We start from the raw sequence: 22,265 nt of genomic DNA, 5'->3' as shown, positions 1-22,265 counted from the left end.
TGTTTTCTGTGTTTCTATTTTGTTGATTTCAGCCCTCAGTTTGATTATTTCCAGTCTTCTACTCCTCCTGGGTAAATCAGCTTCTTTTTTTTCTAGAGCTTTCAAGTGTGTTGTTAAGTCTCCAATGTGTGCTTTCTCTGTTTTCTTTAGGTGGGCACTTAGTGCTATGAACTTTCCTCTTAGCACTGCTTTCATAGTGTCCCATAGGTTTGAATACGTTGTGTCTTTGTTTTCATTATATTCAAGGAAGACTTTAATTTCTTTCTTTATTTCTTCCTTGACCCAGGGGTGATTTAGTAGTTGACTGTTCAACTTCCATGAGTTTGTTGGCTTCCTGGGGGTACCATTGTTGTTGAATTCTAATTTTAATCCATGGTGATCTGACAAGACACAGGTGGTCACTAATATTTTTTTGTATCTGTGGAAGTTTGCTTTGTTACCAAGTATGTGGTCAATTTTCGAGAAGGTTCCATGAGCTGCAGAGAAGAAGGTATACTCTTTCCTATTTGGGTGGAGTGTTCTATAGATGTCTGTAAAGTCCATTTGATTCAGTACCTCCAGTAAATCTCTTATTTCTCTGTTTGGTTTCTGTCTGTTTGACCTGTCCATTGGTGAGAGAGGAGTGTTGAAGTCTTCTACTATTAGTGTGTGTGGTTTGATGACTGCCTTGAGTTCTAGAAGAGTTTCTTTTACATATGTGGGTGCCTTTATATTAGGGGCATAGATATTCAAGATTGAGACTTCTTCCTGATGAATTGTTCCTGTTATGAGTATGAAATGTCCATCTCCATCTCTTCTGATTGATTTTAGTTTGAAGTCGATTTTGTTAGATATTAGAATGGCCACACCCGCTTGTTTCTTAGGTCCATTTGCTTGGAAAACCTTTTCCCAACCCTTTACTCTGAGTAGGTGTCTGTCTTTGTGGTTGAGGTGTGTTTCTTGTAGACAGCAGAATGTTGGATCCTGTTTTCGTATCCAATCTCTAAGTCTGTGCCTCTTTATAGGTGAGTTGAGACCATTGATATTAAGTGATATTAATGACCAGTGATCGATGACTCCGGTCATTTTTTTTGGGTAGTAGCGTGTATGTGTTTTCCTTCTTTGAGTTGTGCTTGTGAAGGGTCGCTAGATGTCTGAGTTAATGTAGGCAGTGTTGGGAATGTTGGATTCCTTGGGTTGTGATTTTCCTTCTAGTATTCTCTGTAAGGCTGGATTAGTAGCTACGTATTGTTTAAATTTGTTTTTATCCTGGAATATTTTGTTTTCTCCGTTGATAGTGAACAATAGCTTGGCTGGGTAAAGTAGTCTGGGTTTGCATCCATTGTCTCTTAGTTTCTGCAGTACCTCTATCCAGGACCTTCTGGCTTTCATGGTTTCCATCGAGAAGTCTGGTGTAATTCTGATAGGTTTACCTTTATAAGTTACTTGACCTTTTTCCTTTGCAGCTCTCAATATCCTTTCTTTAGTCTGAATGCTTTGTGTTTTGATTATTATATGACGAGGGGATGTTTTTTTCTGATCCAGTCTATTCGGTGTTCTGTATGCTTCTTGAACCTTCATAGGAATATCGTTCTTTAGGATGGGAAAGTTTTCTTCTATAATTTTGTTGAGTATATTTTCTGGACCTTTGAAATGCAATTCTTCTCCTTCTTCTACTCCTATTATTCTTAGATTTGGTTTTTTTATTGTGTCCCACAGTTCCTGAATGTTTTGTGATGAGAATTTGTTGGATTTGCTGTTTTCTTTGGACAGAGTGTTTAATTTCTCTATGGTGTCCTCAGAGTCTGAGATTCTCTCTTCTATCTCTTGTATTCTATTGGTTAAGCTTGTTTCTGAAGTCTCTGTTCGTTTACCCAGATTTTCCATAGCCAGCCGGCCCTCGGTTTGTGATTTCTTCATTGACTCCATTTCAGTTTTCAAATCTTGAACTTTTTCTATTACCTGTTTGATTGTTTTTTCTTGGTTTCCCAGAATTTCATTTACGGATTTACTCATTTCTTCAAACTTTTTGGTGTATTTCTCTTCCAATTCTTTACTCATTTCCTCAATTTTTTTGTTATACTTATCTTCCATTTCTTTACGGCAGATTTTCACCTCCTGTTTAAATTCCTCTATTATTTTCATAAAGAAGCGCTTAGAGTCGATTTCTTCTATTTCTTCTGGAGTAGGGTGTTCAATTCTTCTAGTTTCGAGCTCCCTGGATTCAGGCGATGTCATGTTGCCTTTCAGGTTGTTGGAGGAATTCTTGCATTGGCGCCTGCCCATCTCCCCCACTCTGGATGAAACTCCTCAGCACTTTCTGGATAGAACTCCTCAGCACTCTCTGGGTAGGACTTCACAGCACTCTCTGGATAGAGCTCCTCAGCCCTCTCTGGGAAGAACTCCTCAGCAGGGCAACAGGGCTAGCTGGTCTTCCCAGGACCCAGGAGACAAAGGGCCCGCAGCAGTGGGGGGAGGGGAGGGGTCCCTTGGAACACGGAAGACCCTGCCGCAGAAGCTGAGGGGGGAAGGGCTGTCCTCCCTTCCCGGAGAGGCAGGCAGGCTGCCCAGGCTAGCACCCACTCACCTCTCTGGGAAGAACGGCTCAGCAGGGCAACAGGGCTAGCTGGTCTTCCCAGGACTCAGGAGAGAAGGGCCCGCAGCAGTGGGGGGAGGGGAGGGGTCCCTTGGAACACCGAAGACCCTGCCGCAGAAGCTGAGGGGGGAAGGGCTGTCCTCCCTTCCCGGAGAGGCAGGCAGGCTAGCACCCACTCACCTCTCTGGGAAGAACTGCTCAGCAGGGCAACAGGGCTAGCTGGTCTTCCCAGGACTCAGGAGACAAAGGGCCCGCAGCAGTGGGGGGAGGGGAGGGGACCCTTGGAACACCGAAGACCCTGCCGCAGAAGCTGAGGGGGGAAGGGCTGTCCTCCTACTTCTCATTTTGACCTAGAGTTAAGTCCAGTGTTCCAATGTGTGTCTCTGTCTCTATCTCCATCCATCGCCAGATGAAGGTTCTATGGAGATATGCAAAATATTCATCAGTATGGTTATGGGCCAAGGCCAGTTCAGGCACCCACTCCTCTCCTGCCCAGGGAACAATCTGGGGACCTCTGCTTGGATCTGGGAACCCCTCTAGAATCAAGTCTCTTACAAACTCTAAAAAGGCTCCCTTAGTTGAGATATTTATTTCCCTGCTCCCATATCCATCCTTCCTTCCTCCCCCCATACCATTCCCCCAAGCTATCCCCATCCTCCCCTCTCCCTTCTCTCTAACCATCTCCCCTAACTTCTACCCCCCAACCTCTGTGCACTCAAGTTTGCCTGGCAATCTTGTCTACTTACAATATCCAGGAGGATAACTATATTATTTTCTTCAGGTTCACCTTCTTGCTTAGCTTCTCTAGGATCACGATTTATAGGCTCAAAGACCTTTATGTCTAGAATCTACTTATGAGTGAGTACATACCATATTCCTCTTTTAGGGTCTAGGTTACCTCACTCAGTAAAGCGTTTTCTATTTCCATTCATTTGCATGCAAAATTCAAGATGTCATTGTTTTTTACTGCTGAGTAAAACTCTAATGTGTATATGTTCCACACCTTCTTTAACCATTCTTCTATTGTGGGGCATCTAGGTTGTTTCCAGGTTCTGGCTATTACAAATAGTGCTGCTATGAACATAGTTGAACAAATGCTTTTGTGGTATGTTAGGGCATCTCTTGGGTATATTACCAAGAGTGGAATTGCTGGGTCCTGAGGGAGGTTGACTCCTAGTTTCCTGAGAAACCGCCACACTGATTTCCACAGTGGCTGCACAAGTTTGAATTCCTACCAACAATGGATGAATCGACTTCTTTGTTCTTATGCCAATACCAAACTGTTTTCAATACTGTAACTCTGTAATAGAGTTTCAAGTCAGGGATGGTAATGCCTCCAGAAGTTCTTTTATTGTATAAGATTGTTTTGGCTACCCAGGGTTTTGTGTTTTTCTATATAAAGTTGATTATTGTTCTCTCAAGGTCTGTGAAGAATTTTGATGGGGATTGCATTGAATCTATAGATTGCTTTTGGTAGAATTGCCCTTTTTCCTCTGTTGATTCTCCCAATCCAAGAGCAAGGGAGGCCTTTCCATTTTCTGTTATCCTCCTCAATTTCTTTCTTCAATGACTTAAAGTTCTTGTCAAATAGGTCTTTCACTTCCTTGGTTAGAGTTATCCCGAGATAGTTTATGCTATTTGTAGGTATCGTGAAAGGTGAAGTTTCTCTGATTTCCCTTCCTGCTTCTTTATCCTTTGTGTATAGGAGGGCAACTGATTTTTTGGAGTTGATCTTGTAGCCTGCCACATTACTAAAGGTGTTTATCAGCTGTAGGAGTTCTTTGGTAGAGTTTTTGGGGTCACTTATGTACACTATCATATATCATCTGCAAATAACGAAAGTTTAACTTCATCCTTTCCAATTCGGATCCCCTTGATCCCCTTATGTTGTCTTATTGCTATTGCTATAACTTCAAGCACTATATTGAAGAGGTATGGAGAGAGTGGACAGCCTTGTCTTGTTCCTGATTTTAGTGGAATGGCTTTGAGTTTCTCTCCATTCAATTTGATGCTAGCTGTTGGCTTGCTGTAAATAACTCTTATTATATTTAGTTATGATCCTTGTATCCCCAATCTCTCCAACACCTTTATCATAAAGGGGTGTTGAATTTTGTCAAAAGCTTTTTCAGCATCTAATGAAATGATCATATGGTTTTTTTCTTTCAGTTTATTTATATGATGGATTACATTGATAGATTTGCATATGTTGAACCAGCCCTGCATCTCTGGGATGAAGCCTACTTGATCATAATAGATAATTTTTCTAATGTGTTCTTGGATTCAGTTTGCCAGTGTTTTGTTGAGGACTTTTGCGTCGATGTTCATGAGTGAGATTGGCCTGTAATTCTCTTTTTTGATTGTGTCTTTGTGTAGTTTTGGTATCAGGGTAGCTGTAGCTTCATAAAAAGAATTTGGCAATGACTCTCCTGTTTCTATATTGTGAAATACATTAAGAAGTATAGGTATTAGCTCTTCCTGTAAGTTCTGGTAGAATTCTGCATTGAAACCATCTGGTCCTGGGTTTTTTTGGTAGGGAGGTTTTTGATAACAGCTTCTCTTTCTTCACTACTAACAGGGATATTTAGATTGTTCACCTGGTGTTGATTTAACTTTGGTAAATGGTACTTATCTAAAAACATGTCCATTTCTTGTACATTTTCCAATTTTGTGGCATATAGGCTTTTGTAGTAAGATGTAATGATTCTCTGAATTTCCTCTGTGTCTGTGATTATGTCCCCCTTTTCATTTCTGATCTTATTAATTTGTGTGTTCTCTCTCTGCCATTTGATTAGTTTGGCTTGGTGTTTGTAAATCTTGTTGATTTTCTCCAAGAAACCTCTTAAGTTTTCCACATTGACTTTTGAGATCATGTCTCAGTATACCAAGTTTGGCCTGGAAGTTACAGTGAATCCCAATTTGGCCTAGAACTTGCTGTCTTCCATCTCTGACTGTTCTCTTAGAGGTCTGTGACAGCATACTTCGCTGAATTGTCTATTTCTCTCCTTTTTCTGTTTATACGTGATACTAGGTGATGGCTGTGTAGCAAGAATGTGTATGAATAGTTCCTGTCACCACATACTACTGACAGTGAAAAACATAAGTAGGATATGTTACTGCATGCCATTTCCTTCTGGGCTTGTTTCATTAATTACTTTGTGTGATGGTTGGGTCAAAATTATTAAACTTTCAGTTTAAGAGCTGCTGTAGCTTTAGTAAGAGCCTGGGAAATGGTGACATCACTGTGCTGTGTACCACAATGTGGAGTGGAGGAGGTTCTGCCTCTTCATCTCTTCATATCCATCATCAGAAACTACAGTATTCACCACAGGGTCTGCTGAACTGACATGGTCAATAAGAACACATAACCCGTAGCCAAGGGCATCTGTGATGCATTTCCAATTGTGTCAGAGAAAATGTTCCTTGTATTATTATTGCTTGTCAGTTGATTATATTTTGACTTTAAAGCCTGGAAAGTTGGCTCAACATTGTAAAACAGTTACTAATTTGCAGAAGATCCACAATTTCTTTCCCAGTACCCACTTGCTATATTAAAAACCAGGGAATCCAAAACCTCTTCAGACCTTAATGGGCTTCAGTGTGTACATTGTATGTATACATGTACTCAGGCATATGTTCAAACATATAAAATAAAAATATAAAATAAAATTATTTTATCTTTGAATTCAAACATGGTTAATATCTTGTAATATTTTTATTTCTATGTATTTATATTGAAATCCACCAGCCCATGCTATTCTACAAAGTAGGAAGGATTCTATTACCAGCCTACATTCCAAACATGGTGAAATATTTTTATTATTGAGTAAACTAAACTTGCTGTGATACAGGGATTCCAGACATCTTCTACTCCTGAAAAGCCAAGTTCTCCTCTCCAAATAATAGATTTTTTTATTTTATTGAAAAAGAAGCATGTTCTTCTTAGTCAAAGACTCTATCTCTCATTGGATGAAAAGAGTTGCAGAAGACTGATTTGTCATCACTGCTGTGTCCCCCAAATATTTCTGGTACCATAGCTCTTATGGATAAATTCTGACACTGGAATATCAAGTTAATTACCCATCAAGTTATTACATATTAAATATTTAATATTACATATTAAAGAACACTGTTAGTGTTTTTCCTTTCTCCTTCAGTGTTTCCTGGGTTATTTATTTGCTTCTTTGTTTGTTTGCTTTATTTGGCAGTGTTTTCAAGGCTCTATTAGCAAGGGTCGGTGCTTATATTCAAACCTGTGGTGATATTTTGTTTGTGCTGTAACAAATAATGCTTTCCTGAAGATTAGAAAGCAAACCTAGCCACACTAGATAGAAATAGAAGGCAGATTGTGGTGGTGCACACCTTTAATCCCAGTATTTGGGAGGCAGGACCCTTGTCTGTTATGGTAGATTAGACCATGCTAATCTAACACTCTTTAGTGATCCTTCTCCCTCCACCTTCTAATATCTAGAATTAAAGGTGTGTGCCAGCCAAGCAGTGGTGGTGCATGCTTTTAATCCCAGCACTTGGGAGATAAAGGTAGGCAGATCTCTATGAGTTTGAGGCCAGCCTTGTCTACAAGCCCTAGTTCCAGGACAGGCTCCAAAGCTACAGAGAAACCCTGTCTTTAAAATTAAAGTAGAGGGGATCCAGATCAGAATTTACAGAAACAGGTCAAAGCTGGTAACCTAGGCCAAAGTAGGCCTGAGGGAATAAATCCCACAGGAGTAGGAGTGAACCAGCTACCTAGGCCTAAGTGGGCCTGAGAGAGCCAATCCAATCCTGGGACATTGGTAGATCAGGACTGGGCAAGCAACCTGGTCCAGAGCAGACCTGAGACAGCAAACTCCACTGGAACAGGTATAGGGGAGTAACTGCTGAGTGTGTGAGCCAGAGCCAGAGACCACTTTCAAGAGACCACTTAGGGTCCGTACATGAATCTGGGACCTTCAAGGGAATATACCTAAGCCAGGACCTGTGTGGGTCTGTGGGTGAGTCTAGGACCTCCGAGGAACTAGGCCTGTGCGTGAATCAAGGACCTTTGAGGGATTAGGCAGGAACCAGATATCTCTGTGTGTCCAGGTGTGAGTCTCAGAGGGAATAGGGCTGAGCCAGAACCTCTCTGGGTCTGAGCATAGGTCTGGGACATCAAAGGGAATAGGGTGAAACCAGAAACCTCTGAGGGTCCAAGCATGAGTCTGGGACCTCTGAAGGAGGAAGCCTGAGCCACGTCCTCTGTGGGTTTAGGCGCATCTGAGCCTGAGAACTCTGAGGGAGTAGACCAGAGCCAAAGACATCTACAGAACCAACTCAAAGCCAGGGACCTCTGCAGGAGGGGATCCAGACCAGAATTTACAGAACTAGGCCAAAGTTGGTAACCTAGGCCAAAGTAGGCCTGAGACAGCAAACTCCAAAGGAGCTGAGCAAAGCCCAGGAGCACTGAGTGATCTCCAGGAACACAGAGTGACCAATGGGGTAATAGAACTGTGGCACTGACTTACTGTTGCGCCAGCACGGCAACTGTCATTCTTCTGAGCGAGGGACATTGGGATTAACACGCAACACAACTTCAGGTTCTGCAGACAAGCCTTTATTCCACTTTCTCACACAGTATATATAGCCATCAGCAGGGGAGGCCAAGACAGCAAAAGGCAGGAAGCTCATCACTGTAACTCAATGGCTTAGGGGTAAACACCCTTAGAAACATTGCTGAAAACAACAGGTTGTTCCTGTTTTTGTTCCTGTTTTCAACCAAGTGCAATAGTGCAAAACAGATCAAGTGGGGGTGCAAAGGCCTGTCCTCTAGGGACCCAACAATTCTCCCCTTTTTATTTTAAAAGCATGAGAGCCCCTGTCTTAGGACTCCCCCAGATAGAGACTCTTACCCGTCTATGGGAGGCCTTAATCCCTGTCTTAGGCGAGCTTATTATACCAGGAGAGTTGCCCGTCATAGGGATCCCTCATGACTTCTGCAATATCTGCAGCCAGACTTGGCACACTTCCCGATTACTGGAAGACAGTCCAAGCAACACTTGTCGAGTGACAGTGTTCTGTACGTGCGATTGCCACATAAAGCAGCAGAGAATCCAAAAACAGATAAGCCCAATAGCAATATGAGTACAAGTGAGCATTCCAGACAATCGCTGGACCCAGCCCCCAAGCTGGGCCATGGCACTCTACTGACTGGATCCAGACACAGCAGGGACCCATGTGTTGTTAATACTAACAATATGATAAGCTGTCTGCAGGGTGAAATTCAAAAAGAAATTCCAAGGGCCATCCAAACATGCATTCAACTGTTCAACCACATGAGAAACATTTATAACATTAGCAGGCGTAACGTACAAGACACTTGTTGCAGGAGTCAAAGGGAATCTACCTGTTCTTGTAAAAGCACTGTTTTTTTTATTTAAATTTAAAAGTCCAAGTCCAATATGAGAGTCCAGAGCACTCTGTGTCTGCAGGGACTTGCTAACCCTTCCAGACAGTTAATTCACAGTCTCTATAGTCACAGTTGTCTGCGAAATGGCAACTCCAGCAACTGTAACCGCAGTGGCAGTGATAGCAATAGCAGCAACAATTGCAGCTGTTCACCCACTGTCGATAAAGGATGATCTCCTGATGCTCTTGAGACAGCAGGCACTCGAACGATCAAAGCTTCATCAGAACTGTTCCAGCAATTACTCAGCTTGCAGATCCTGGAAGAACAATTAAGAATATTGCCCCCTCCAAAGTGCCACTCCATTTCTTGCCTCCCCAAGAAAAATCGGGGAGGAATGCAAGCAGGGGATCAAATAGTCATATTGCGTCCAGCAGTATCTATCAGCATCCCAACACCAAGGAGCAGGTTTGGGACCATCGGTATTATGCAATACTAAATGGCATTAAAAGTGGGGGGTTTCTCAGCAGACTCCTCATCGCTCATAATTCTGTTGTTGTTACCAGAGTCATCACCTGAAACAGAAGGAGCATTGTGTCTTCATCCTGGGTCACTGGCCTTACGCACTGCTCTGGCACCCAAATTGGTTTATCAACTCCTGGAGGAAAAATACATACAGCCCCCCTCACCTTTGCCAACAAGGGGGTTGTTCCATCCATCTTCCTGTTTGCAAATCTTTCCAAGAAACCCAACCTAGGCTCTGAGCCCTAATCTGTGTATGATGCTCCATAGGTGAGCGCCCTTCAGCATCCACAGTCAAAAAATTTAAAATAAAGAGAATGGTGGATAATTGAGTAGTTGAGGGAGAATATGAACTCCCCCCTTTTAATTTTTTGAAAATATTTCTTGAAGGTCTGATTGGCTCTTTCTGCAATTGCTTGACCCATTGTGTTATATGGAATGCCTGTTTTATGGGAAATTTCATAGAATGAACAAAAGGATAAAAATTTTTTACTGATATATGCTGGGCCATTATCTGTCTTAATAACCTCAGGTTTGCCCATATAGGCAAAAGCAGATAGGCAGTGTGCAATGGCATCTTTTGCTCATTCTCCTGAATGTAAGGATGTGAAAATTACTCCTAAAAATGTGTCTACTGATACATGGACAAATTTAAGTTTCCCTGTGGCAGGCAGGTGTGTAATGTCCATCTGCCATAACTGATTTGGTCATAACCCTCGTGGGTTAACTCCTAAATTGGGGCTCCTTAGGAAAGGAGCACACTGAGGACAAGAAGGTGTAATGGTTTGTGCTACTTCTCGCGTGCATCAAGTATGATGCCGAAGGGAGTGAGCGTTAAGGTGAAATTTATCATGTATTTCTTGGGCGCGGTCAGAAGTAAAGCAAACATGTGTATTTTTATCAGCTAAATCATTACTTGCTGACAATAACCCAGGCAGCCGAGTATGATTGTGGATATATCTGACAAACAAAGGCTCAGTCCATTGCCAAATCAAATGCTGGACACAGCTGAACAAATGATGGACCTTAGAGGTAGGTGATGTATATGCAGATGTCTCCAGTGGCTTAAAAATGTGGGCCATATACACACTATCAGTATACAAATTTACAGGTTCCCCAGGGAAGAGCTGGAGTGCAATGAAGCAGGCTGTTACCTCTGCAGCTTGGGCTGATACATCCCCTACAGAACTTTTCCATACTTTTCCTCCAGAGACCACTACTGCATTACCTTTAGAGGAAGCATCTGTAAAGACAGCACGAGCTGAGGGTATGGGAGATTCTCTAATCACTTGGGGAAATATAATGGGATGATTTTAAAACAGGACCATTAATGGATGCTGAGGATAATGAGAATGAAAACTTCCAGAAAAGGAGGTGAGAAAAAGGGTCCACTCATCATGGTACTGCTGTAACTGTACTAGCTGGTCTTTAGTATAAGGTGTTATAATCTTGTCAGGGTACTTCCCAAATGTCTGGGCAGCAACCTTCTTAGCTTCCCAAAGTAATTGTAATACAGCTTCATAGTATGGGGTGACTACCCTTGCTGGAGAGGCAGGCATGTGTACCCATAAAATAGGTCCATCCTGCCAAAAGACTCCCGTAGGGGCAAAACTGGAAGCAAGAACTACAAAAATTAATGATTGATCATAATTAATCTGCTGGAGATAGACCCTTTCAATGTTGCCCAGAAGAAGCCTTAAGGCCTGCCTGGCCGCAGGCATCAATATTCGGGGAGAGGTTGGATCAGGATCTCCCAAGAGCATACCATACAATGGTCTTAAGTTACCTATTTTGATTGCTAGGGAGGGGTGTATCCACTGTATGTCTCCCAGTAACTGCTGCCAATCATGTAAGGTTTTAAGATGAGAGGTGTTAATGGTTAATTTTTTTGGTTTAATTCCATCCATGGCCAATTGGTACCCAAGGTAGGAATATGGGGCTTGCATTTGGACCTTCTCAGGAGCTATGATCAGCTCTGCCTTCTCTAAATCCTGTTGCATTTGAGTAAAGAACTTTTGACAGCTTGATCCCCCGCGGCCTTGGTTGGCAGAGCTTTCCAAGCTTTGGTAGCCCCAGTTGCCATCTGGAGATTTACAGCAGGATCTAGCACAATTTGATTGGCCAAGTCAGCATAAGCTCCTGCTCCAGGTAGCATGTCTAGATTGCGCTGTGCCTGTCCCACTTGCACATTTAATCTAGCCGTTTGTAAACAATTCTCTTGATATTCCCCCCTCCACAATAAGTAATCTCTTCCCCAAATAATACCGCATGGCATAGCTGCTGTCAGTTGTTAGGTGTAAGATTCAATGCCGCAAAAGACTCTACCATGGCAAGAATAAATGGGGCCTGAGAGCCATATACCACCACAGCCTCTTTCAATTGCTTCATCTCCTTAAAAATCAAGGCCACATGTTGTCTCAGCATCTGTCCTGGATTGTTGGGATCAGGTACCTCTATAACCAGGGCAACTGTGTGCCGGGGCTGAAAACTAACACCTCTTCTTCTTCCAGAGCCCTCTTCGGCTTCCCTGTCATCTATCAGTCCACAACGGGACTCCCTCTTTCCCCAATCGGCATTAAAAACAGGTGGGGCTGAGGGCACACATAAGGAATCCTTCGCCTTACAGCGCTTCAGCCTTTTCTGAAGTACTTTAATTTCCTTCATTAGCTGTGCTTCCTCTTCAGATAAACTATTCTCTGCACTAGAGCTAAGGCTGTCTTTCCCATTTTCTGACTCAGAGGTTATTGCTATCTGATTTTGCACCCAAAAGCAGGTAGACTTTGGCGCTAACCTTAGTCCTGCGCCAGATTCCAAAGTTCCCCCTGGTACCTCTGACATATGGAGCGGTGAGTTTCCTCCTCCTGTATTTCTTCAAGTATCTCTTTAGCAACTATGATCTCCTGTCTCACTTTCACTTTATCAGTAAGTAGGGCATCGCGAACCAGACACCACAGCAAAAAGGTAGATATAGGAACACTATCGGCACCCTCCTTTTGCAGCCGTTTCTGCAAATCTGTTTTTACCTGTTTCCAATCAGAGATGTTCACACCTCCACCTGTCAAAAACCATGGGCTTGCTGCAGCTATATTCTTAAGAAAATCCTCTATAGTTTTCTCTTTGACCGCGGTTCCTTGTTTCTCTAATAATTTTACTATCGGATATATCTCTCTTCCTGCTTGTGGATCCCATTTTACCCCAATCCATACTTACTGGTCTAGGACGACCCCGTCCGCTACCCCTTCTTTCTCAGATCTCAGTGGAACCTCCACTTGCCACACCAGCACAGCAACTGTCGTTCTTCTGAGCAAGGGACATCAGGATTAACATGCAACACAACTTCAGGTTCTGCAGACAAGCCTTTATTCCACTTTCTCACACAGTATATACAGCCATCAGCAGGGGAGGCCAAGACAGCAAAAGGCAGGAAGCTCATCACCATAACTCAATGGCTTAGGGGTAAACATCCTTAGAAACATTGCTGAAAACAACAGGTTGTTCCTGTTTTTGTCCCTGTTTTCAACCAAGTGCAATAGTGCAAAACAGATCAAGTGGGGGTGCGAAGGCCTGTCTTCTAGGGACCCAACAACTTACCATGAGGAACAACCATCTGAGCTTTGGATTCACTGGCACCTAGAAGACCAATCAACAGAATCACAGACAGCCCCAACAACACTTATTAGAGGAAAAGATGAGTAGAAAAGGTAAGAATACCTGCAACACCACAAAGATGAACACGACACCAGTAAAACCTAAAGACCTTACAACAGCAAGACTTGAACAACCAAATATAGAGGAAGCAGAAGAAATTGACTTAAAAAACAACTTCAGGAAAAGGTTTGAAACTCTTAAAGAGGAAATCAGAAATTCCCTCAAAGAAATGGAAAAAAAAACACAAACAAAAAATTGGAAGGCATCAGCAAATCCCTTAAAGAAACCCAAGAAAAATAAATCAAACATATGAATGAAACTATTCAAGACTTGGAAACTGAAATAGAAACAATAAAGAAAATATAAGCTGAGGGAATTATAGAACAGAAATCATGAGAAAATGATCAAGAACCACAAATGCAAGCAGGAAAAGGAGAATATAAGAGATGAAGAGAATCTCAAGCACTAAAGATACAATAAAGGAAATAGACTCATCAGTCAAAGAAATCATTAAATCTAACAAAACCTTAACCCAAAATATCCAGGAAGTATTGGACACCATGAAAAGGCCAAACCTAAGAATAATATGTATAGAAGAAAGTGGAGAAGTTCAACTTAAAAGCACTAAAAATATATTTAACAAAATCATAGAAGAAAACTTTCCCAACTTAAAGATATGCCTATGAAGACAAAGAAACTTTTAGAACACCAAATAGACTAGATGAAAAAAGTCTCCTTTCCACACAATAATCAAAACACAAATTATACAGATTAAAGAAAGTATCTTAAGAGCTGCAAAGGAAAAAGGCCAAGTAACATTTAAAGTCAGACCTATGAGAATTACACCTGACTTCTCATTGGAGACAATAAAAGCCAGAAGGTCGTGGTCAAGCATTATGCAGACATTAAGAGACCACAGACACCAGCCCAGATTACTATACCTAGCAAAACTTTCAATCACATTGAAGGACAAAACAAGATATTTCATGTCAAAACCAGACTTAACCAATACCTAGCCACAAACCCAGCCCTACACAAAATACTAGAAGGAAATCTCCAATCCATGGATGTTGACTACACCAACAAAAGTACAGACAATTGATGGTCTCATAGCAGCAAATCCCAAAGAAGGAAAAAATGCACAAATTAACATCACCAACAATGACAACTAAATTAATAGGAGATAACAATCACTGGTCATTAATATCCCTAAATATAAATGAACTCAACTCACCTATAAAAAGGCACAGGCTAGCAGATTGGTTATGAAAACAGAATCCATCTTTCTTTTATATACAAGAAACACATCTCAACCTCAAAGGCAGACATTGTCTCAGAGTAAAGGGTTGGGAAAATATTCCAATAAAATGGACCTAAGAAACAAGTGGATGTAGCTATCCTAATATCTAACAAAAAGCTTCAAACTAAAATTAATCTAAAGAGACAAAGAAGGACATTTCATATTAGTCACAGAAAAAAATCTATCAAGAGGACATCTCAATAGTGAACATCTATGCCCTAAATACAAGGGCACCTTCATATGTAAAAGAAACACTTCTAAAGCTTAAATCATTCATTAAACCCCACACACTAATAGTGGGAGACTTCAGCACTCCCATCTCACCATTGGACACTGTTCACAAAAAAATGAACAGAAAAATAATGGAACTAACAGATGTCGTGACTCAAATGGACTTAACCAACATCTATGGAATATTCCATCCAAACAGAAAAGAATATACCTTCTTCTCAGCACCTCATGGAACCTTCTCAACAATTGACCACATACTCAGTAACAAAAGAAACCCCAACAGATACAAAAACTTGGAATAACCCCATGTACCTTATCAGATCTCCATGGTTTAAAACTAGAAGTCAACAGCAATACTAATTCAAGAAAGCCCACAAACACATGGAAATTAAACAATGCTCACTTGAGTGAGCAATGGATCAAGGAAGAAATAGCAGGGGAAATTAGACTTCCTAAAATCCAATGAAAATGACCACACAACATACCCAAATTTATTGGACACAATGAAAGCAGTGTTAAGAGGAAATTTCATAGCTCCAAATGCCTTCATAAAGACTTGTTTCCACTGCATGTACTGGCTTTTTGGGACCCCAGTCTTCTTGGATGCATACCCTCCTAGGGCTGGATAGAGGGGGGAGGGCCTTGAACTTCCCACAGGGCAGGTTACCCTGCCCTCTCTTAAGACTGGAGGGGAAAGGAGGAGGGTGAGTGGGGGAGCAGGAGGGGAGGGAGTGGAGGGAGGGGAAGGAAGTGGAAATTTTTGAAGGGAAAAATAAAAAAAAGAAGCTGGAAAATCCCAAACTAGTGAATTAAGAGAACATTTGAAAAATTTAGAACAAAAAGAAGCAAACCCACCTAAGTGAACTAGATGCCAGCAAATAATCAAATTCAGAGCTGAAACTGACAAAATAGAAAGAAAGGAAACAATACAAAGAATCAGTGAGACAAAGAGCTGGTTCTTCGAGAAAATCAACAAAATAGACAAACCTTTATCCAAACTAACCAAAAGGCAGAGAGAGAATATCCAAATTAACAAAATCAGAAATGAAAATGGTGACATAACAATAGACATGGAGGAAATACAGAGAATTATCAGGTCATATTTTGAAAACATGTACTCCACAACATTGGAAAACTTAAAGGAAATGGACAACTTTCTGGATAAATATCACTTAACAAAGTTAAATCAAGACCAGAAAAGCTCATTAAATAGATGTATAACTGCTGAAGAAATAGAAACAGTCATCAAAATCTCCCAGCCAAAAAACTTCCAGGACCAGATGGTTTCATCTCAGAATTCTGTAAGACTTTCAAAAAGAACTAATACCAATACTCCTCAAATTGCTTTACAAAATAGAAACAGAAGGAACATTGCCAAATTCTTTTTATGAGGCTACAATTACCCTGATATCCAAACCACAGAAAGATATTACTAAGAAAGAGAATTACAGACCAATCTCACTCATGAACATTGATGCAAAAATACTAAATAAAATACAGGCAAATCAAATCCAAGAATACATCAGAACCATCATCCACCATGCTCAAACCAGCTTCATCTCAGAGATATAGAGATGGTTCAACATATGAACATCTGTCAATGTAATCAACCGTACAAACATAGTGAAAAATAAAAACCACATGAACATCTCATTAGGTGCCGAAAAGCTTTTGTCAAAATACAGCATCTCTTCATGATAAAGGTCTTGGAAAGAGCAGGGATACAAGGAACATACCTAAACATAATAAAGGCAAAATACAGCAAGACACCAACATCAAACTAAATGGAGAGAAAAACACAGCAATCCCATTGAAATCAGGAACAAGAAAAGGTTGTCCACTCTCTCCATTTTTATTCAATATAGTTCTTGAGGTCCGAGCTAGAGACACCAAATAAGACACCAAAAGAAGATCAAGGGGATACAAATTGAAAAAGAAGTCAAACTATCACCGTTTGCTGATGATATGATAGTTTACACAAGCGACTCCAAAAACTCTACCAAGAAACTTCTACAACTCATAAACACTTTCAGTAATGTAGCAGGATACAAGATTGACTCAAAAAAATCACTAGTCCTCCTGTACACAGATGATAAGAGGGCTGGTAAGAAATCAGAGAAACAACACCCTTCACAATAACCACAAGTAGCATAAAATATCTTGGAGTAACTCTACCTAAACAAGTGGAAGACTTGTATGACAAGAACTTTAAATCTTTGAAGAAAGAAATTAAAGAAGATACCAGAAAGTGGAAAGATTTTCCATGCTTTTGAGTAGTTAAAATTACCATGGAAAAAATGACAATCTTACCAAAAGCAATCTATAGATTCAATGCAATGCCCATTCTTCACAGACTTCAAAAGAACAGCACTCAACTTCATTTGGAAAAGCAAAAAACCCAGGATAGCCAAAACAATCCTGTACAATAAAAGAACCCCTGGATGTATCACAATCCTTAACTTCAAACTCTACTACAGAGTTGCAGTACTGAGAACATCCTGGTATTGACATAAGAACAGACAACAGGATCAATGAAACCTTATTGAAAACCTGGATATTAATCCACACACCATGAAACACCTGATTTTTGACAAAGAAGCAAAAAATACAAAATGGAAAATAGAAAGCATATTTAGCAAATTGTGCTGGCATAACTGGATATCAACATGTAGAAGAAAGAAAATAGATCCATATATATCACCATTCACAAAACTCAAGTTTAAATGGATCAAAGATCTCAACATAAAGCCAGCCCCACAGAACATTATAGAAGAGAAAATGGAAAGTACACTTGAACACATTGGCACAGGAGACCACTTCCTAAATATAACCAAAGCAGCACAGATACTGAAAGAAACAGTTATTAAATGGGACCTCCTGAAACTGAAAAACTTTTTTTTATTTTATTCTAATCTTTTATTTCTTTTTAAACAAAGGACATGACCAACAAGACAAAACAACAGCCTACAGAATGGGGAAAGTTCTTCACTAACCCCACATCAGGCAGAGGTCCGATCTCCAAAATATACAAAGAACTCAAGAAATTGGTTATCAAAAGAAAAAGTAATCCAATAAAAAATGGAGTACAGATCTAAACATAGAAGTCTCAACAGAGGAATCTCAAATGACTAAAAGACAATTAAGGAAATGTTCAACATCCTTAGTCATCAGAGAAACACAAATCAAAACAACTCTGAGATTTTATCTTCTACCTGTAAGAATGGCCAAGATCAAAAACACTGATGACAACTTATGCTGGAGTGTTGTGGGGTAAAGGGAACAATTCTGCGTTGCTGGTGGGAATGCAAGCTGGTACAGCCCCGTTGAATGTCAGTTTGGTGATTTCTCAGAAAATTAGGAAACTACCTTCCTCAAGTCTCAGTAATACCACTTTTGTGTATACATCCAAAGGATACTCAATCATGTCACAAGGACATGTGCTCAACTATGTTCATAGCAGCATTGTTTGTCATAGCTAGAGCTTGGAAACAACCTAAATGCCCCTTGACCAATAAATGGATAAGGAAAATGTGGTACATTTATACAATGGAGTACTATACAGCAGAAGAAAATAATGATATCTTGAATTTTGCAGGAAAATGGATGGAGCTAGAAAACATCAGTTTGAGTGAGGTAACCCCGACACAGAAAGACAAGTATCACATGTACTCACTCATAAGTGGTTTTTAAACATAAATCAAAGAAAACCACTCCAAAAATCATAATCCCAGAGAACTAAGACAACAATGAGACGCTATGAGAGACATACATAGATATAATCTACATGGAATCTAGAAGAAGACAAGATCTCCTGAGTAAATTGGGAGCATGGGGACCTTGAAGGAAGGTTGAAGAGGAGAGGAGAGGCAGGGAGGGGAGCAGAGGAAAATGTAGAGCTCAATAAAAATCAATAAAAAGAAAAATCAATCAAACAAACAAATAAATAAACAAAGGTGTGTGCCACCATGTCCTGGCTTCTATGGCTAACTAATGTGGCTAAGTTTGCAATCTGATCTTCCGGCAAGTTTTACTTGTTACAGCATAAACAAAATATTATCACAGAACCAAGTTTAGTTTGATGACAGAGCTAAAATAATTTATCCAAAAGAAGATACTAACATTATTCAAATATGTGTCTTCTTGTATCAACTATAATGATTCTTTTATAAATTTTTACCTATCACCGGTGCATAAACAAGCTTGTGGGAATCCATTCCCTAGTTGTGGAATACCATGCTCAATCTTACTGCAGGGGGAGGGTCTTGGTTCTTCCCTAACTTCATGGGCTAGAATCTGCTGACTCCCCATGGAGGAATTGATGGGGTGGGCTGGGGTGAGGCGAAAGTGGTGTGAGGAGGGGGTGGGAAGGAGAACTGTGGCAAAAAGAAATTTAAATAAATAAATAAAATAAGAAAGAAAAGCTTTTAATTGAAATACAATTTTTATCTTCCTTCTCCTCCCTCCTGTGACCCCACTTCTCCTAAAGTTCACAGACTTCTTTTCTTTCTTTTGAGACAGGGTCTCACTCTATGCCCTGGCTGTTCTGTAACTCACTATTTAGGTCATGATGATCTCACACTCACAGAGATGTGCCTGCCTCTGTCTCCCAAGTGTTGGGATTGAAGGTTTGTACCTTCAGGGCCAGTAATGGTTTCCTCTTCTTTAACTTACTACATATAAATTTAGATGAATATACCTAACTGCAACCTGCTGAGTCCATTGTATGTTTCTAAGGATGACCACTTAGTATGAGACAATCAGAGTGATCATCCCTGAAGAATACTAATTCTTCCTCTCTCAGCTGCTGATAATTGCCTGTAGATCTTCATCTAGTAGTGGGTTCCTTGGGACTTCCTCACATGTTGTTGCAATTGTGCAGGTCTTGTTTAGACAATCATGCTGTTGATATTTCATTGGTGTCCCTTCCCTGGTATAACTAGAAGGTACATTCTCACAGAAGATTCCCTGGTCCTTTGGCTCTGAAAATCTTTCTGCCCCCTTTTCTGAAATATTTCCTTAGCTTTATGTGCAAGAATTGTGATATATCTATGGATCAGTTGAGGAGAATACCATTACTCATTGTTCTTGTCTTTTTGACTAGTCCTGTTTCATGTAGTGGTCTCCTTATATTTCAAAGGAATCTTTTTGTTGAGAGGAGAGATCTACATTTACATGTGGATATCAAGATAAGTTTAGTAAGGCAGCTAATTAATTATACTGGTTTAGAAGAATGGTCAAAGTAGGTTTACCTCTATGATCCATAATGTTCCTAGGCTTTTATATTGAGCTAGGCTTTTAGGCATCATTTCCCTACTTTGAAAAGGTTTTCCATCCAATTAGATAGTTGTTGGTTATTACCATGATGTGAGTGCCACTATTTCACCTTTATGAATAATGTGCCATGATAGATCTTGTTTTGATTCATAGGTAATATAACTAGGTAGGACTATTGGTTGCGTCACTCCATTAGCAGTTTGTACATAGCCATCTGTTATGATGAAAGCAGATCCTCAGTACTTTGGAGTTAATTTCAGCTGACACTTTCTGAGTCATTTTTGTAAATCATGTGGTATCTTCAGCAATATGGACTTACCTTCATACCTCCGGGAGATAAGCAACAGCAATAACAAAAGATTCTATATGTCTGTGGAGTCTCTTGGTATTCCCTGACCAAATCTCAATAGGGGGATTCTCATAGCTGGTACTAGTGTATTTTCCTTGGAGAAGTATTGCCACCCTAGTGTTTTAAGTTCACTTCATGTATATATGCATTTTCTATAACATTATATACATTTGTATATATTATAATAGTGGTCCTTATCCATCTATCAAGAATTTTTGTTGGCATAGCCATATCTGATGAAGTTGGCAAAAGTCAGAAGGCAATTATAGCTGCTTGACATGGATCTAAGATACCTGAGACACATGATGGTCCCAGAAGGTGGCTGTTCCCATGTCTCTAGCAGTTCATCTTGACATCTTGACTCTAAATTTTTAAGATATTATTTTAATTATTTGTATATATGTATGTCTTTGTATGTGTTTGTTAACATGAGTGCAATGAACACAAAGGCCAGAAGACTATGTTTGATCCCTTTGATCTGGAACTGCAGGCAGTTTTAAGCCACCTGAAGTGATGCTGGGCTGAACTCAGGTCTTCTGCAAGAGCCGCATATGCTCCTAACAGCTGTCCCTAGTTTGAGTCTCTTTTGATGAATATTTATTGAAAATTAAGCATAAAACTTTCCACCAGGAAGATGGTCAATATCTATTAAAGAAGTAGTGACTGTTTTATACATGTTTTGTAACGAATCTCATGGAGGGAAAATATATTTTATTTGTCCAGGTGGATTTATGAAAAGAAGTATCACTAGGTCTCAGAATGAAGAATGGAAGAGAATTCGAACATTGTTGTCTCCAACCTTCTCCAGTGGAAAACTAAAGGAGGTAAGAAAGTGGAGGACTTATCACTGTAAATGTATAAGACTGTGTCTGAGGACAGATAGAGTAATATCATTCTCACCACAATTCTTTGAGCTTAATATTCTTTAGAATGGATTTTGTTCTTTCTAGGTCTTACACAGACCATTAGAATATGTGACTGGCCTTTCATCATTTCAAAAGCCTTGTTATATTGGGACTCAGAGCCTTACATTAACAACAGACTGTGTTGTGTTTTGTGATTAGATGATCCCCATCATCCAACATTATGGAGATTCACTGGTGAAACACATTGGTCAGAAGGCAGAGGAAGGCAAGTCTATTAACATGAAAGAGTGAGTAGTGATGAATGCATTTTCTGGGGCCTATTTGCCACATCTGAAGATCTCTCCAGCCTGCGAGGTAGCTAATCTTCCCTGTGTTAATTATTTCAGGACAATATTTCCCGTGTTGAATTAACCGAGAGCTAGAGTAAATGTGGGGTGCGATGTTATACAGCTATGAACTATTTGATAAAGAGAAACTTTCAAATCACCTTGGTAAACACAAGGTGTTAACCCACCTACTGTGTACATGAAACAATATTAGATTAACTGTTGTCATCCTGCATTTTCTGGAAGACAAACTATATATCTTAGAAAGAACATAATCTTAGGACAGCTACAGTTGTGGAGATTGGGAACTGTGGGAGGAGAGTGTATATGGAACATTCTCAGGAGTTGGTTTGGCTAAGAGTGTTACAGATTGTAACATTGAACAATATAAAATCATAGTTTTTGTTGAGGCACATAGAAAAATATCAAAAAGAAAAAAAAATCTTCTCCCACATCTCTATCAAACTCAAAAGCAAGAGGCTTCCCGAAATGGAGAATTTAGTAAAGCCCTGTTATATCAAGATGACATTGAAATGGTAATCTTAGACTGTCCTGAGCATACGAAATACAAACTATCAATAACTCTAATGTACTAAAATCTTGGTAAGTCTATTTATATATATATTTTTTATTTCAACAAATTAAAGTTTTTATTTATATACAAATATTTTTTTTCAAAGTTTATTAAATTATAAAAGTTTCCATTTCCGCGCCTCCTCCCAGCACCCTCCCACTCCCCACACTCCCTCTCCTCCTCCCTCTCCATCCCTAAGACCAGTCAGGGTTTCCTGCCCTGTG

General features: G+C 40.1%; 1 protein-coding gene across 12 annotated transcripts in view; it reads left to right on the top strand.

Moving 5' to 3' along the window:
* LOC125398814 (cytochrome P450 3A13-like) overlaps window positions 1-22,265 on the top strand; it is a 90,665-nt gene that overhangs the window by 41,267 nt on the left and 27,133 nt on the right. For 11 of the 12 annotated variants that reach the window (XM_087903424.1, XM_087903427.1, XM_087903428.1 and 8 more), the window contains exons 4-5: window positions 20,999-21,099; window positions 21,340-21,428. The exons of the other annotated variant lie outside the window; for it this stretch is intronic. Coding sequence is in view for 4 of the 11 variants with exons in the window: in XM_087903427.1 (XP_087759553.1) it covers window positions 20,999-21,099; window positions 21,340-21,428 (190 nt within the window). In the remaining 7 variants the exon portion in view is untranslated. The remainder of the gene's footprint in view (window positions 1-20,998; window positions 21,100-21,339; window positions 21,429-22,265) is intronic. 12 annotated transcript variants of the gene reach the window in all.

Source organism: Myodes glareolus, chromosome 2 (assembly GCF_982192425.1).
Source record: "Myodes glareolus chromosome 2, mMyoGla1.1, whole genome shotgun sequence".
NCBI classification, from domain to species: Eukaryota; Metazoa; Chordata; class Mammalia; order Rodentia; family Cricetidae; genus Myodes; species Myodes glareolus.
This window is presented reverse-complemented; position numbering and strand designations above follow the sequence as displayed.